The sequence below is a fragment of the Gambusia affinis genome, linkage group LG07, assembly GCF_019740435.1.
Source record: "Gambusia affinis linkage group LG07, SWU_Gaff_1.0, whole genome shotgun sequence".
In the NCBI taxonomy this organism is placed as follows: domain Eukaryota; kingdom Metazoa; phylum Chordata; class Actinopteri; order Cyprinodontiformes; family Poeciliidae; genus Gambusia; species Gambusia affinis.
In genome coordinates this window covers 14,469,759-14,488,054 of record NC_057874.1, presented here as the reverse complement: position 1 = coordinate 14,488,054, position 18,296 = coordinate 14,469,759, and the positions used below count along the sequence as shown (strand labels likewise).

The following is an 18,296-nucleotide window of genomic DNA, read 5'->3' as shown; positions in this document are numbered from 1 at the left end:
GCTCACCCCAGTCTCTCTTTCTCTAACCCCCCTCTCCAACCCCTCTGTGGAGCTCTCTCTGCCTCTTCGTCGCTCACACTTCTGCCCACTCTCTCCCTCCCCCTCCTGTAACTCCCCAAAATGCCTATGATTCACACATATTCCAGCTAACTCTGCCCCTTCCCATCCCCTCTCTCTTGTTTCTCTATAGCCGGGTCATAAACAGTAGCAGTTTTTTGCTTCTTTTTCTCTTTTTTTTTAAGTTTGTCCCGACAAAGAGGCTCTGTTTACTCCTCTGAGTGCTGGCAGACAAGCCTTTAACCCACATTACACCCAGCTTTGGCGACCACAGCCAGAGTATTATACCAGAGGACAGGGAGGAGGAGGAGTAGGAAGATGGTGGGGAGAGAAAAGAGAATAGAAGAGAAGAAAGACCCGAAACAGTGGAGCGTCTCCCTCCTCTGTTCTTCCGCTCTACCCTTTTCCCCTCCTGGGGCGATGACTAAGGCTTGCTGGGAGGGAGGGAGCTGTTGGACTGACGGCATTATCTGTCGCTGCCTCTGTTTTTTTTTTTTCTTCCATCTCTCTTCTTACACACACACATGCATTCTCTTCCACTTTAGCGACTGCTCTCCTTCCATCTGCCCCCGGGCTACGTGAAATGAGACACCAAACAACAGCTTTCCTCTCCAAACTTTCCCAGCCTGCAAGCAAGCTTTGATCCAACTGTCCAATGCCATTGGCGTCACCCCAGACACCCCTGTGATTGCGTGTATGAATACTCATTTCATCACTCTTGCTTATTAATATTTTCACCGTTCAAACAACTACAAACCCCAAGTTGGTAATGAGTGTAAGTTTGTGTAGGACTTCATTAAGGGGCTTGTTAGGCCTTTCATTAGAAGCCTCTGTGCCAAGGGGGAAGTCCAGTGCACCAAGGAGGAGGAGGTGCAATATATCTCCAAATGTGAAAATGACATGGCAGATGAGAAAAAAAAAAGAAAAAAGAAAGATTCCATCTTTGCAAAGTGTGTTTAAAAACATAGTTAAAATAAATAAATAAATGAATATGGTAGTCTGTTGAAAATACTCAAAGAATCTTTAGAAAACAAAGAACCTATACACATGACAAGTAACTTCGTGTACCGTTGTGTTTGTGCCTGTCGGCGTGCTCGTGCGTGCGTGTGTGTGTGTGTGTGTGTGTGGATACATGTACGTGCCTCAGAGCAAATGTGACGCAACAGATTGAAAAAGATGAGCAAAAGAAAATCAGGAAAATGCAAATCTCCACAGAGATTTGTATAACTGACATGCAGCATTTGATAGGGTGAAGTTTTAACTTCAATGCAGATTTAGGCTACCAGGAGAAAACTGAAGTTATTGCAAGCTTTACAAACTGCAGGTGTGAACTTTCTTGATATGCACCTAAAGAACTTTAGTCGAAAATCAACAAAATTAAAATAAAAGATATATGCATTTGAAAATAAATTGCATATAGTCCAAAAGTGAATTCAATTTAACTCTTCATCTTACTTTTTAAACCTATTTTGCAAATTAAACCAGAATGTAAGATTCCAAATATTTTTTTGTGTGAGATCTTCAAATTGTAGTTTTTCATTTGAAAACTATTGTATTTGACCTTTTTACAAAACCTCTTGCCAGCATTTTTCTGTCAGTGAATTTATTTTCTACCATCTTTGCCAAATAAGAGAGAGCAATGGATTTTTACTTTTATTATTATTGCAAGAAATACCATAACATATTGCCCATCCCTCATAGATCAATGATTAAAATAGTTTGATTTATTTCAATAGAAAATACATTACTGTTTTGATAACCTTTAGGTGAAAATTAATATAAATTGATTTGTGGTATTTGTTTTCATTGTTGATATTTTTTTTTATAAATATTAAAACAGCAGCGACTGCATTCAATGAAAAATAACCTACTAATCTGCTATGTCATAATTGCATAATTTCTTTTCAGAATTGAGTTTGGAGATTTTCCAGTCATTTTTAGGTTTACATACAAAAAGCATATGGTTATGTGAGACACGGTCAGGCCTTAAACATGAGCCTTGCAAAAAAAAAATCACAGGATAGATGGATGGTCGGTCATGTAAGTAAATTTTTTGTGACTCACTTGATGAACTGCCCCATGTCCTCACACAGTGCTTCACAGCCTGGCCACTTGCACTCTCCATGACCGTAGAGGGGATGGGAGCTGCTGAGCTCCTCATGACTGCAGACAAACACATAAACCGAGACGTCAATAAGGGTCAGCAACAGATGTTACATGCTGAGCATAATCTCTACATCAATTGAGGTCAGACACAATTGTATAAGACATATCAAAATATTATTTTTAGTCACTTTATTAAACACATGCATGCAATATGTGAACGTAACAGCAGCGTGCATTGGTGCAGCCATCTGAGTGTGGTTAGCTGTGATTAGTTGGTGCAGATCTTCGAGCCAAGAGCAAGGGAAGGAGGACAGACCGAAGTGGGGGTTAGTTACAGAAGCCAGGCATAAAATAAGGGAATTGGTCCAACAACCTCAGAGGCGCATTCTGAAGTCCATGACCTATCCCCCTGCCTTTGGTGTGTGTTTTCCACGTGTGTTTGTATATTAGTGTTGGTGTGTCTTCTACTGTTTCAGGAGCTGACATGGAGCCGGCACAGGACCAACCAGCCATGACTGATTGGTGGTGGTTACTGTCATTTGCTGGTTGCTCTTTTGTGGTGAGTCTGTGTGTGTGGGTGTGCGTGCTTGTGATAAACTTTATGAGCACATGTGCGTGCGCGTGCGTGCGTGCTTCTAAGCGAGTGCGACGATGAAAGACCAGGCCAGGTTTGGTTTGGACAAATGCAATAACTGTGTGTTTGTGCATGTGTGCGCGGCAGGTCCGGTAGCAGATGTGGTTCAGACCTGGAGCAGTGCCTCCGACGGCTGTCTCCACATTTATTTACATGACTTTGGAAGTGTGTGTGTATACGTGTGTGCTTTGTGCAAATGAGTAGGTGTGTATGATGCCTGGGATGGGGATTCTCCCAAATCAACATCAGAAGGATGTCTAACAAAAACCATTTGTCTCGCAGATGGAAACTTGTCTCCCTGCCTTACTTTCTCCCGCTTCCGGATCAGATGTGCAGTCTGGAGAGCAATGGCAGTGTGTTTGTGGGAGAGTGTCTCTGTGGTGGCCGTGCTTGAGGCAGCTCAGAAGCAGCTCAGACAGCAGACATGACAAACTGCTGCTAACCACATTGTCCTCCACATCAACCATGCATTAGCTTAGCAGACTAGCACAGCAGTGCTACCCTCTTTGTGATTCTCCAGGCCACAACAGTTTAAGCAGACCTACAGCAGAACACTGCAGCAGCAGTACGACACCACTCAGCTATATCATGTTTGTTCTTCAACGTTGACCTCACTTCCAGACAGAGGTGTTCACAAGTCCAAGTCCAGTCTTTCAATTCAATAAGGGAAAATGTTTGAGTCTAATTAATTGATTGGGACTTGATTGGGACTGTCCTTCTTTGAGAGGACAGTCCCAATCAAGTCTCTGATTTACAACTTCTGAGGGGGAAAACCATTTTTATTCTTCCAGAGGCAAGTTCCCATCAAGTCTCAAATGTCTGATGGGTAAGTCCAAGCTAAGCCTGAGTGAGAGTGAATTCCAAGTCAGATCTCAACTCTGTGAGATGCAAGTCTAAATCCAATGTCAAGTCTTTAACAGGGTGGTTGGAGTGAGGTCTCAAGACTTTAAGAGGAAGGTCTAAGTTTAGTTTCAGGTCCAAATCCCTTTTCAAGTCAAAATTGTCAACTTCTTAGTATCGACCACTATCCTACTGTAGATAGTGCACTAGCTAGGGTTTGGAGCTCTTCTTGTCCTCTTTCTGAGTATTTATTATTAATTTTATTAGTAAAGACAATTACTAATAATATTAATAATACTATTACTACCAACAATAAATCAAACAGTCAATTAATATTGATTAATTAATATGCACCTCTTAGAGCTGATCTCAATGGCTTACAACCTGTAATTTACAGGTTTGCTTTCATTCCAGATTTCATGAGTTAAAAATTATTCATGAAAATCAACTCCCAACCTTCAAGTCTAGGTCAAGTCTCAAGTCTAAGCCTTAAATGGCCATCTTTTCCTTCTAAACATGAGGGCCAATGTTTCCTCTTAAACCGGTGTGTGCTAAAGTTAACCCTTCAGAAGTGCATCTATTCGGTTCTAGGGTTACGTGCTGCATATGCATGGGTGTGTTTGTGTATGTGATGGCTACTCACTGGCTGCTGGGAGGCTGGTTGCCTTTGGAGTAAAGGGGGACATGGTCTTCTCCGCTGTCTGCCTTGGTGAAGGAGGATATCCACTCAAACAGTCGGGCTCTTAAAGATGAAGACAAGCCTGTGAGTGGCCAACACAGCCACGCAGTGTGTGTAATACAAAGACACCTGGTGCATGCATCTCTGATGTCGCCCTCACAACACTATTTGCTGGACTAAAACACCTTTATAAACCTCTCCTGAATAACTGGGCAACATACTCTTTAATGACATCATTGTCAGAGCACACTGAATCCAATATATATATATATATATATATATTTATGTGATACTCATGTAGTTATGAAAGCTAAGCTGCAAGTAAAATACCCGCAAAAGAGAAAGCAGGATAGTTTGAATGAGAAATAAAGAAAAAGTAGAAGCACAGAGCAAAGACAAACAATGAAAACATGCTTATTGAAAGAAACCATGTGGAGCTTTCCCTACCTGTCTCTCTTTGGGGTGTGGTTTTGTCCGTTGGGCAGGCTGTGCAGTGGAATGTGGGCACTGGCAGCTTTGGGGAAGGCTGAGGTAGAATTAGAACTGTTGGTGCTCAAGTCCAGGCCCTCGGCCTGTTTAAGGGCATCCTCAGCGCTCGGCACTCCAGACACCTCCTTCCACAGTTGCTGGAGGTCTGACGGACACATTGCTGGAAAAAGGGTAACACAGTGAGCTCAGCAAATGATGAAATCTAACTTACTGATTAATTTGACAAGCGAATATGATGGCAGACGTGGTGAAGTTAATTCCAGAGCAGCTGAAAGATAATCAGACACACGCAGAGGGAATTTAAATAAACTAGTGTCACTGATTGTGTAGCTGCAACTGATTGTCCCAGAACCACAAAGTCCCCCATTCTACTGAAGAAGCTGAAAAATAACACAGTCTAGAGGTTGATTTAAAAGTCCTGTTGGACACTAGTAAGTCATCTCCATTGTTCCCGTCATAAAGTAATGGCTCTTTCCTGACTCATTCAGAGACGTAGTTTTACCAATAAGAGAAGTACAGCGTTAAGGTGGGAGTTGCCCTTAAGGACTTCATCAGCGCCACTGTTTGTGCAAAAACATGTGAGTGCACACACTGAGCTCTTTCTGCTTGCAGCATTATTATTTCTGGTCCAATTTGACAGTGAAGGAGAGACGGCTGAAAATGCCACAGCCTTCTCCAGTGTATTTTAGCATGCACTTACTCACATATAATACACATCTGCACATACACATACTAGGACCTCGCAGCAATCCAAATATTATGTCTGCTTTGTCTGCATTCTTCTCTGGCCTCCGCCAAAACAAAAGTTCTCACTCTGGAAAAATGAAGTGGTGTTAGTGCGCAGACAGATTTTTGTGTGCATGCGAGCGTGCGGGGGCGTGCGTGCGTGTGTGTGTGTGTACGCAGGAATTATCCGGGAAGAAACCAAACCAATCTGTGGAGACGATCAGAGAGTGAAAGTGTAAAGTGGTTCAAGATTGTTATGTTAGGAAGCCTGAACCACGGGAGTATGTTCAATTAAAAATAAATATGCCCGTTTGGAGAAAACAGATGGAAGGTAGTTTAGTGCCAAGTGTAAAATAAACAACGCATGTGAGGATAGATTTGCAATCAAAAAATCATAACTTTCTCCAACAAAAACTGACAGGACCAAATTTGAAAAGATGAGAGTATTCCTGCTAACCCACGGGAAGGGGCTTGCAAAAGTATCCGTACCCTTTGAACTTTTATCAAATTACAACCACAAATTCCTAAAGTGCTTTTACTTTTAGGTTTGATTGGGATTTTATGTGACAGACCAATTCAAAGTAACGCACAATAATGAAAGGGTAGGGAACTTTTCACAACTTTCTACAAATAAAAACCTGAAAAGTGTGTCACCCATTTGTGTTCAGCCCCCCACAGGCAATATTCCGCATAACCTACATTTGCTGCAATCACAGTGTTTTTAGGGATGTCTACCAAATGGATCTTTCTTAACCAGTACTTTGAAAATAGCTCCTGCTCTCTCTGACTGGATGAAAACCATCTGCGAACATAAATTTTCAATTCTCAGTTGGACTTTGACTGGGCCATTTTCACACATAAATTTGCCCTGATCTAAACCATTCCATTGCTCTCTGTGTGTTTGTGGTTGCCCCTGCAGCATCGACTATGTTTTCTGTCAGGACTGCCCTGTTCTTAGCTACATACATTTTCTCATCTGCCCTAAACAGTTTATCTGTCACTGTGGATGAAAAGCAGAGAAAACTCCTAAGCTCCTCTGGAGTTACTGTCACTCTCTTGGCTGTGTCTGTGAAAAGCAGTCAAACGTCCAACTACACCTGTCAGTTTAGGTAAACAGTCACATTTTGGTAGGTTTGTCAGTCTGCCATCCTAGATCCATTTTACAGATGACGGACTAAATAATGTTTTTTGACATCTTCAAAGATTGTGACTATGTTTTAATCCTAACTCTACTTTAAACTTCTCCACAACTTCATTCCTGAGTGGTCTGTTGTGTCCCTTTGTCTTCATGATGTTACTTATTCTCTACTGTTCTCTAACAAACCTCTGATGCTTTCACAGAACAGCTGGAGTTATGCTCTAATTAAATTGCATAAATGTGTCTAACATTGAATTGCTCATTTGTCATTCTTGTTGGACAGGAACTATGTCCAACAAGAAACTATTTCCAAAAATGTAACCTGTAAAAAAAGTTACATGGACTTAAAAACTGTATAATGTTCAACCCTTGGATGCTTTTCACAGGATCTCGTTTAAATAAAAAACACAGAGAGAATTGACAGGCTCTGTTGATTATCAGAAAAGGTCCAAGGTTTTAATACAAGACTTTTTTTCCCCACATAACTTGAATCTGCAACCAAAATGCCTGGATTCTTGATGTTTTTGAACATAAACTCATTGTTTCTAATTATTTTTATAAGTCAGGGGGTTTAGTAGTGATCTATCGTGTAACACACAAAGTCATGGAAGTAAACACAAGCCTTAGTTGGACCCCTCATGGCGCCCCGTATGGCCTATACACAGAACACAACAGCTTTTTGAGGCAGGGCGGCAGTGTGTGTGTTTATCCGTGAGTGTTTGCGTGTTTGTGTGGCATGGCTGGTCAGAGGAATGCTCTGGCTCACGCCTGGCTGAGCTGTCACAATGGACCAGCTCTTTCACACTGCAGGGAAATTCCAGTGTTATGCAGAGAGGGAGAGCAAAGAAAGAGAAGGAGACGCCGAGTCCAAATGTTTGCAACTGTCTGAAAAATTGCTCTCTGCTAACACAACTGTGTCCTCAAGCCCTATCCACCTAATCAGTTTTTTTTTCCTCCACTAAGAATAAATCCACTTGCCCTCTGGGAGACCTTGGGATTGGAAATCAACGTTTCCAAACCTTTTGATAATTTGGTAGAGTTTAACCTTGTTATGTAGGCGTGTGTGTGCGCGTGTTGCTGTGAGTGACTCCATGCTAGTCTGCATGAGGGGAAAAAGTGAAAGATCAAAAACAGAGGGAAGGAAATGGGTCTGTTTGGTCAACTCAGTCAGCGCTTTAGCAATGTTACGGCCACTTTAGAGCCCCTAAGGCATTCTCTGCAAGTGAGATAGTGCTCAAAAGTATGTGTGAAACATTGCCGCGCAAGTGCGTACACAATAGTGGGCACACACACACATGTTCACCGAGGGCGGGCCAGCAGCAGTCAACATTTATCGCTCTGAAACTCTGCTGAGAAGCTAAAGGAACTGTGGGAGAAGTTACACATAGGAAAAAAAATCCTGTGGGCACAGGAATAGCAGAAAGATGATTTTCTTGTGCCTGGATAATCTCAAGTACAGACACACACATGCACACAACTCTAAGCAGGGGAGGCTTAACGGCATATTTTACCTATTATCTAAATGACTACTTTCCACAAACCTACCAATCATGTTTTCTTTTATCTTTTATAGGCTGATTAACTTAACAGGCTTCACAGGCAGCGCCGGGCACAGGCCTTGTGCATGTGTTTAGCTAGGCTCGTGTTAGTCAGGATGTGTCCTGTTTCAGGTTCTGTTTGGGAATGCCTGTGTGTGCACGTACCTTGCTGAAGAGACTGCATGGCGGCGGTGGGCTGCAGCGGAACCAGGCCCTGTCTCTGGAGGTTGAGGATGTGCTGCTGCTGAAGCTGCTGCATCTGGATCAGCTGCTGCTGGAAGGCCAGCTGCTTACTGCCAAGCTGCTATTAGGCATGGAGGAGAAACGGCGGTCAGACAAGGCAGGCTGTGCTTCCAAATTGCTCGCAGCGCCTGGCAAAAGCGTTAACAACTTTTTATCCTTTTTACATTTAGTCATTTTTGGCTTGCTTAAGTGTAAAGCCCACCCCCAAAATTAAACTTTGTTGAACTATCTTTCACTGCGATGATATATGTAGGACATTTGGACTTTGTCTCTACCAGCTATGCATATCCACATATTATAACTAGATCAGATTGTAAGCAATTTTCCACTCTTGCCACAAATCTTCAATAAGATTTCATTCTGGACTTTGGGTTATTCTGACCAGAAGCCTCTTCACAGTTACACTGAATCTATTGGCTGCTTTATAAGTTATATTCTTCCTGACCCACCTGTCATTTTAATCAATAGATTTTCTGATGATTGATTAGAACAATGCTTTATGGGATGTTCGGAACTATGGGTACTGTTTTGTAACCTAACTCTTGCTGACCTTTTTTGTGGGACTGCTTGGTGTTAATGGTATTCACTAATACTCTCTAACAACCTATTTTTAATTCATCATTTTTCTTCATTGTTAAAGTTATACAAAACACTGTATCAGTCTATAACATAAAATCCCAATACAATGAGCTGAGATATCCGGTTGTAATGCCAGTAAATGTGACAATGTGATTTAGGATTACTTTGTAAAAACAATAGAATTAATACACACATTTTTTGTAGGTAAGAGATAACGTGAGAAATTATATTTTATATCAGAAAAAAACAAAAAAACTGACAAGTTCCCCCTCTTACCCTCTTTTTCCCAAACTGACCCTGCACAATCAAAACCCCTGAGAGAGGTGTACTTTATCTCCCACTGATAACTGGCAGGGCTGAAAAATAAATAAATGAAACTTCTCATTGTGTGTGAAACAGAGTGGCAGCCTAGAACTCTTTGAACAGAGAGGAACTCTCAGGAAGGGCAAATAGGTCATTTCCTCTCAGACTTGGTGCCTGGGGAGGAAAAGTATGGTGGAGGTGTGTTTATGTGTGTTTGTGGGTGAGCTGGAGGTGGGAGGACGACAACCGGCAGCGCCATATTCTTTGCATGGATAATTTAATGTCATAAAGGAAACTGCACAGTTTGATTTGTTGCACATCCGCAGCTTGTTTTAAAGCCAGTCTGGGAAAAGCTTCCTGAATGCAGACTCCTTTAGCCACAAGCTCAAATGATTTTGTTCGTAGAGGTGGAATTAAAACAATCTTGTAAATCCTTGTTACTGAAACTCATTCAAGATCCTTTCAGTTCTTAACTTATCGCTTTTGACGTTATCATTTAAAGGTAACCTGATCAATGGTTCTCTGGGTTTTTAATTTATTTCTAACATTTTTTTTTCAGTCATTTTCTATTAGCTAAGTCTGTGTGTCATGGCCACGATTTTTCTCAGTTGGCATTTAAAACAAAGAGTACAAGAGGAAGAAGGAAGTGTTGCTGTTCAAATTCTCAAAGTAATTAGATGTAGGACAGAAGCAGAATCGGAGAAACACACAATCCTCCACAAGTAAATATACCCTGTATATGTTTGTTCAGATGAGGACTTGTTTTGTCACCTGCAAAAGTCTAAGTCATTTCCCAGTCCATCACAAATCAAAATCAGTGCTTTAGAAGTCAGAACTGATTTTAAAAGCACATTCAGACGACCAAACAACTACATCCCTGGCTCTTTACTGGTTACACCATTAGATGAACCCTAAGGTAAGTTGGAAACAGTCACCCCTCGCAGATGTGAGATGTGTAAAAATCGTTGTCACGTTGAGACAATTCAATAACTTTGAGCTGATTTACCAGACCCGTCTTGGTTGAAATAAACTGTTGATCGGAAAGTCCAAGCAGATTGTATCCGTTTCATTCCTACATTTCTCTCTCTCCAAGGCCCTGGCCCTCCCTTTCAAACTTGTATGTCCATTTTCTCCTCCCCCCTCCTCTCCCTCTCATTGTCTCCTGAGATATGGCTACGGTTCTTTAAAACACACACACTGAGAGAGGGCATGTGTGGGTGTGCGTGTGTGTGTGTGTGTGCCTGTGCTCTGTTTACATTAGCTGTGGCTGAGTGGCCAAAGCTAGCGCAGTAACAGGCTGTCAATGTGATTTATGAGCACATCACACACTGTCTGAGCCTGCCAGTCACACAGAAGCATACATGTACACGCACACACACACACACACAGGCAACTTCAGACGGCCAATCCAAAGACACACACGCACGCATCTTTTTGTGATGGTCAGAGTCACTTCATTAAGCTGACTCCTGACCAGTCCCAAATGCTCCGGCAACACACAGAACAGCAACTCAGCACGCACATACATCGTTTTTTCTTTCAATGCATCACTTCCACAAAGCCTTGAACGTGAAAAAGGAATTGCTGCTCAAAGCGAAAAGGGCAAAAAGTCATAGGCACTGATGTACAAACACTTCCAAAAGTTAGGAGGGAGAACTTTTTTTCTTGCTCTTTCCTCCATAGATTTTTGCTCTAGTAGTTTTTACTCTTTTCTGGTGACTTGAAGTCACAAAACTCACTTAAGTTTGAAAAAGAAAAAAAAATACATAGAAGTGAAAAGCAACATTCTTACAGCATCTACAGTATTTCATAGCTATACATGCTTGCTGTTAATTGATAATTGATGCACTGTATGTCAGCAGGTCATGGCTGCTGGAGAGAGCCTTGGTCACATCAGCTACTTGCAGCTCTGTAGGGAGGCATATTCCCCCAGGTGTGTGTGTGTGTGTGTGTGTGTGTGTGTGTTTGGCCAGTGAACCATCACGCATCAAGCCTCCCTCTGTCTGCGTGTCCATGTGGCTGTGTGACCAGTGTTTGCACTTGTCTCATTGTTGCAGGACAAGCAACCTGAAAACTGGGACAGCGGAGGAGCATGGGGGAGAACGGAAAAGCAATTCAGACACTCGCTCAACATGCGAGTCAACCACAACTGGTTTGCTTTGGTCACGGTTGAGTCGGTTGCCCGCTGTCAGTGAGGAGCATGTGGGCTGAGGTGGTGGGGTGGGGGCTCTGCCCACTGGGAGAGGAGGAGGACAAATCTGAGGATGTGTCTCCCTGTGCATTTCTCAGAAATGTCTCACAAGCTCTGTCTCGTGAAGTGATTCCCCTGCATTGTTTCTTCTTAATATTGTCATCATAACATGTGAATTGTACATATAGATAAATGCAAAACTTCTTCTACCTGACCAGTTATTATGTCAAATATGCCTACATGGTCCATATTCTACTTTATGTGACCCTCATTGATCACAGTGCTAATTAAATCTGCAAGAGCTTGTGTATTTTTGCATATTGCGTATGTGTTTATGCCTTTTTTTCTGCAACTGAAGAGCTCTACCCTGACCCTGCTGCCATTTCTCTTGAATAATCCCTAAAAAGGTGAGCGATAATGAACAACAGAGTAAATTGTGTCAAATAAAACTCAAGTTCCAATGTTCTGAATAAGTCACAAGCTGTGCTCAGAATGTTCTTGATTTTTTTTTGTGTGTTTTGATGTGCTGTTTGATATTTAACCTATTACCACCTGGTCAAGCAGCACGCTCATTATACAATTTTTGTTAAAATTTCTGATTTTTTTCTAAACAGAGAGGAGAAAAAAAACTTAAATTAACATCCAAACGAAAGCAACTTGGCAAGATCAAATCCCTGTCCACACAAGAAAATGCTTATGCAATTTTTATTTTATTGTTTGCATCTGTAATCTATAATTTTTTGGTAGGAAACATTAAACATAATTTCTAAAGTGGAGGCCCTGAAGGATAACTTTTAAGTGTATTTATGTTTTAGACAACCCAAGGTTTTAGAGAGAGGTCAATGCTTGAACACACCTAGTATTTATTTGTATTTATCTTGGTAAAAGTCCAAAGTCCCATGCATAGCTTTGGGATGATTATATGACATACACATGGAAGTAGGTGCTTTTATCCAATGGGACCAGAATACAAGTCCTTGGCCTTTCTGGTAGAAAGTGGCCAAACTACTGTGTTTGCAAAATGTTCATGGTAGTGATAAAAAGGGCAACGCTGCAGGTAAAAATAGCAAGCTACAATTATACACATTTATGACTAACATTTTGCATCATTAATATGTAATTTTTGTTGAGGTTACCTATTGGCCTGACTGAAGGCAGGAAGTTCTCATCCAGAACAAGCTTATTTAATGAAATTCGGGATAAACATTGTTTAAATGTAATTTCCATAGCACCTTTCGAGAGAACAGCTAGAGATGTACCGTAACTGAAAAGGTTCTGTCACCTTTAGTTTCCATGCAAGTTGTAGGGAGGGAACCGGCCATGTTGTTTAGTTGGGGGATCAATTAACAGCTAAAAGCACTTTCAAATAACTGCTTCTTCCTGGACCCTTCTTCTAGAGGTAACATCTAATATTGTGAATTAGAAGCACATGGATGTGGAGCGGACTTCTTTTCGACTTTGAGGCATTAGCCTGGGGATTCAGACTTGTGTGAGCCCCACAATAACATTAAAACATGAGCACCATGCTTTAATGTATCTGGCCTAACTTCCATACATTAGACTCTTGTCATCTTTTTTGTTCTTGGCACTCTCACATGTCAGCCACTTTATTGCATTTAAGAGCACTTCTGCACTTCAGAGTGTGCTTGAACTGAGTGAGAGTGTACGTGGCTAAGTTCACCTCTTTTGCCGCCTGCTTCCCGGCTTGCTGCTGCTGCTGCTGCTGCTGCTGTTGTTGCTGCTGCTGCTGCTGTTGCTGTTGCTGCTGTTGCTGAGTCAGAAGCTGGAGATGCAGCTGCTCCTGCTGCTTCTTGTAGTACTCCTGTAACTATGGACAGGTGCAGGGTGGGGAAGGCGGGTTAAGGAGAAAGGGGGCAGAGTGGAGGAGAAATATGAGGCGAGTGAGTCACAACACAAACTGCAGAAGCCTCAACACTGCCACCAGTACTGAAACGATCCTCCACAGTCAGACAATGTAACCTAAACAGGAGCCTCAAATGGCACAGATGCTTTCAATTCCAGCGATCTCAGTTGAGGCCACAGCGTATTGTTGTGGCGGTGTGTGGTTTTATTGACAAACCATGCGCAACAAGCAAACGCAGACCTGGGAGAGGCTGCTGAGGTACATTGTGCAGCTGTTTGAGTGTGTCAGTGTGATCGTGCATGTCAAGGCAAAGTCCCCCCAGATTATTCTCAAAGATCAAGCTCTGAATTGCAGGAGATGATTGCAGCACAATGCAGGCTGACAGACAGGGAGCGGGCCAGAAACACTGTGGGTAGTTCAAGCTTGTTAGGATAAATAGGGAGAACACAGAGCAGTCTTTTGAAAATATGCTCATACCAGCTAAAACTTTTCACATCCCATTACAACCAAAACCTCATTGGTATTTATTGGCAACTTAAGTGGTAAACCAACACAAAGAAGTTCATATTTGCATAGTGTAAGACCAAAGACACCTGGTTTTCAAAAAGTAGTAAAGCTTCATGTCTTTTGGACTGTGGACCAGTTTTGCTAATTTACACACAGGAAGTTTAACCTTTTTGCAAAATACCTCGAGCTTAGCAGCAATTTTCAAGTTTTGGCACAAATGTTTTATGCCCACTCCTCCATAAAGACCAGATTTGTGAAATGAACAACTAATGATTGACCTGAAATCATAATAACTGGCCAGGCACATGGATCTCCAGAGTTGCAGTGGCACTTCTTTGGAGGTTTTGGTGGGCAGCCATCTCATGAGAGATTTGAAGTTGCCCTATTTTCTTTCCTTTCTCATGGACTGAGCAGAACTGTGTGAGATGTCCAATGCTTGGGAAATTGTTTTATACCATAATCCTGCTTTCAGCCTCTCCACAGCCTTTGCCTTGTCACGTCTGCCGTGCTCCTTGTTCTTCGTGATGCTGTTTGTTCGCTTATCTTCTCTAACAAACCTCAGAGGCCTTCAGAGAGCAGCCGGATTTACTCTGACATACGAGAAAGCTACTTTTTCTTTTAAAGCCGTGCGTCCTTTGTCACAGTAAGAAGTTTATAGATCGACATTCTTTATTTTAATATAACTGTCATCCCTTCGTCTGATAAAATGACATGAGTGGATTTAACACATATAAACACTCTAAAACACAAACACAGATGGTCAGCACACTCTGACTGGTAACAGCTTGTCTGTTTGTTTGGGTTAGCAATCATTAATTTACCCAGGAAGCTCCATTAAGATTACAATCTTCAGCTGAGGAGAGAGGGAAAACTCACTGACCACAGTGCATCTCAGTCTGGGTGAGTGTGTGCGTGTTTTGAGGAGAGCAGGAGGAGGGGAGGTTATTCTCCGGAGAACAGCTTGTACATGTGTCCATCTGCAGTTTGTCTTTGTTTCATGGTGCATCAAATGTTCAAAGAGGCTTTTCAGCAGAGAATGACTTCACAGCGCAGCAGTTGCTTCGGTCTCTCATTTGTCTGACCTTACGGTGAGCAGACTACACACTGCTACACTGCTACCCATCCATGCCACACATACCCGGTACAATGCAATGATCTTTTTTTTTTTTTTTTTTTTTTACAAACAAGGCTGTTTCACATTATCCAGTTTCTCCTTTGCATAATTTACAGCTCTACCCCTGCAACATTCTTTTTTTTTTTACCCCTCTCTTTTTTTGTGCTTAATTCATTTTAAATGCAGGAGTCATTCCTTCTTGCTGCTCTTTCTTTTACTTTCCATCTGTCTTTCCTCTCTTTTATCACTCCTTAGGCAGAGTTAATCTCTCTTTTCTGCGTCACTAGCCCTGATCGCCTCCTAATCACACAGACAAATGCATATGCAAGCGCACACACTCACCAGCTAGCAAGCACGCACGCACACACACACTCACCCTTGGCTGCAGAGTGGTGAGTTGGAGGAATAATTAAGTGATAATTACGGTCTTTTAATGATTTGATTCAGTGGCTCTGTACATTAAGTGTATGTGTAAGTGAGGCACTCACCTCTCCAGCCTATTACCATGACCTTGACTTCAGAGAAAAACACAATGAACGAAATGCAAAGCAGCCATAGCATAAGTAAAGGTTTGAGCAAACTTAAAGGTTAACGCACAAAGTCGCATCCACAAATCAGCGCCCGTGCAAACACACATCTGCTTTGTAGCAATGGGCTGTAAAACGTACTTACACACTCTTACACAGGGCACTATTGCCATGGGGATAAGAAATTTAATGCTTCAGTGACTGATGTGTTGGTTGATTTGTCCTGTGTGTTCATATGCGTGGGCGGGCGTGTGTGTGCATGTGTGTGTGTGTAAAAGTGCCTGATGTGCAGATATACACTAAGTGCGTGGCCCATACTGTGGTTAATTAAGTGGGAGAGCAATGTTAAACTCGATGGTTTTTATTAGCGTTGCAGTGAGTGAGAGTGCATTATCAACCTCCTTTCATTGCGTCTTCTTTTTCCTTGCTACAGAAAATAAAAAAAAAGAGAAAAGGACCAGCAAGGAGGATCTCTGTCATTCTCCATGTCTGTTCCCAGAAAGCCGAAACATTTTTTTTTTTTACGTTTTCATTGTGATACACGTTGTGAGATCTTCCCACCACAATTTACAGTTGCCTAAAGCAACCACTTCCTATTAAATCTACACACCATGCTCCAGTTTTCTAGTCTACCCCTACACCATGCAATTACTCCTGTGTCTCCACGCAGTTAAGAGGCAAATTCACACCCTTTATGGGCCAGCATGTGTGCTTTGCTTGTGCAGGTTGGCGGGGATGTGTTGGTGTGGCTAAGTATTTGACAAATCTACTACAGCTGAAGGGTGTTTATTGAGTAATGCCGACATGGCAACCTCTAATATCAAGGGGCCAGGAATCAGCATGACACACATTCCTGATTCGGTATGACTCATGTTTTGTTGCTCAAAAGCAAATCTGTCTGTGTGGTTAAGTACATGCATATTTGCAGGCATATTATCCAAAAGATAATCCTAATGATTGGTTCAAATCAGTATGTTCCTCATCTGCAAAAATCCCCAAACATGAGGGGTGTATGTCTTTTTTCATGCTTTTTTAATAATGTTTTTTTTTTCTTTTCCAGAAATAACTGACAGTTCTCCAAAAATCTAATATTATTGTTCACAATGAACAGTTGGCAAGATTGAATAAACACAGAAACTCAAAAGAAAGAAGCAAGTTAGGAAATATGTGGAAGGAGTAAAGGAAGAATACATACAAGAAAGGACAGAAGAAAAGATTTGTGGAAAGAAGAACCCAAAAAGAAAGAGAAACAGAAACACAAGAAAGAAGAAAAGGAAAGACACACAGAAAGAAACAGTGGACAAAAGGAATAAAAAAAGAAAGTGAAGAGGGGAGAGACATTAAGTTTGACACTCTATATCTATATTTGAAAACTTGTAAAGCAAATTAAATAGAGATTCTCGGTCTTAAAGCTAAATTCCTGTTGTCTCCTGTCTTTCTTACAACCCTTAAGTTGTGAACCTGCTGACTTTGTGAGTTTACTTTGCTAACCACCACGTATTTATAATTCATATATATAATTTTATATTGGAATGTTTATCATAGTGACTCCTGGACACAATGACCAGCAACAACTACAAAAAACAAACTATTAAGATAGTCAAAACATAAAACAAATCACAAATATCCCATGAATGTATTTTTTTAAGAAAGGTAATGAACTTGATTGACATGCTTCTGCTAAAGCTGCTAATTAATCTTTACAAATGTTCTGTAGGTCAAACCATAAATGAGTAGCATACTACATATTTACACATCTCCAAATTTGAGCTAAACACCAAACACTGAAGGAAGAAAGAGAATTTGGTTTTTACCTGCTGTAGCATGAGAGCCTGTTGCTGCTGCAGCAGGGCCTGTAGCTGAGGGGGGGAAAGGATCTGTTGCATCTGCTGAGGAGTGATCATCTGTGGGCTCATCATGGCCATGGATACGGGCACCTGAAGACAAAACAGGAAAAGAATACAGCACACGTTAAAAGCGCCCTAACACACCTAAATGTTATCATGTAAAACAAGAGCAACCTAATCAGTCAACAGATGAAGCTTTGTGCAAAGAGGCCCAGTCGACAGAAAAAAAAACAAAAACACACACACACAAAAAAAAAACTTGAACATGACTGTGCCCGCAAAGTGAATGCTCAAGTTAAAATAAACAGCCTGCAGTACAAGCTGGTTATGCTGCAGGCTGGCACAGACAGGTAAGTCAGGGTGTGTGTGTGTTTGTCTCTTGTTCTCTGTTGTCACTCACTGCCAAGAAAAAACGGGCAGCATCAGATGAAGACAAATAGATTGACGCACTAAAACACTGTTGACATTTTCCGGCACATGGCTGACACGGTTAAAAACCGTCAATTTCTGTGGTAGCAGCCAGGGAGGAAAGGACAGATATGCAATCTACCAATAAAATATAAAATCTTATCTGCTTTTATAAACACATGATTATGACTGCCGTCGATTCTCTCCCTAGCACGGCCGGGCCTCGCTAGGAGGAAATAGGAACAACAAAGTTGGGTATCTGATGAGATGTTCATCTCATCAGATAAAGCTGCAGTCGGCCTAAAGAAGCAGAAAGCGAGGGAAACAGTACATAGTTGTCATTTTTGCAGATGTGTTTTGCAAACCTTCTTTAATGTTCTTGCATTGTACACAGAAAATGTGCAGAGATGCTAATCTGATTACAAACACTGCAACTCTGGGGACCAGCTAACCGCATAAATCTGAAACCGAGAGTGCAAGTGTACACACAACAGAGAAGAAAACAC

At 41.6% G+C, this 18,296-nt stretch overlaps 1 protein-coding gene across 3 annotated transcripts in view; it reads right to left on the bottom strand.

Annotated features, from left to right (window-relative positions):
* The window catches only part of foxp4 (forkhead box P4), a 114,001-nt gene that overhangs the window by 19,947 nt on the left and 75,758 nt on the right, over positions 1-18,296 (bottom strand). The window contains exons 4-9 of one of the 3 annotated variants that reach the window (XM_044123047.1): positions 17,350-17,472; positions 13,205-13,351; positions 8,373-8,511; positions 4,764-4,965; positions 4,281-4,379; positions 2,122-2,220 (exon numbers count right to left, since the gene is read on the bottom strand). In XM_044123047.1, the coding sequence (XP_043978982.1) occupies positions 2,122-2,220; positions 4,281-4,379; positions 4,764-4,965; positions 8,373-8,511; positions 13,205-13,351; positions 17,350-17,472 (809 nt within the window). The remainder of the gene's footprint in view (positions 1-2,121; positions 2,221-4,280; positions 4,380-4,763; positions 4,966-8,372; positions 8,512-13,204; positions 13,352-17,349; positions 17,473-18,296) is intronic. The other 2 variants (XM_044123048.1, XM_044123049.1) reach the window with 2 other exon arrangements.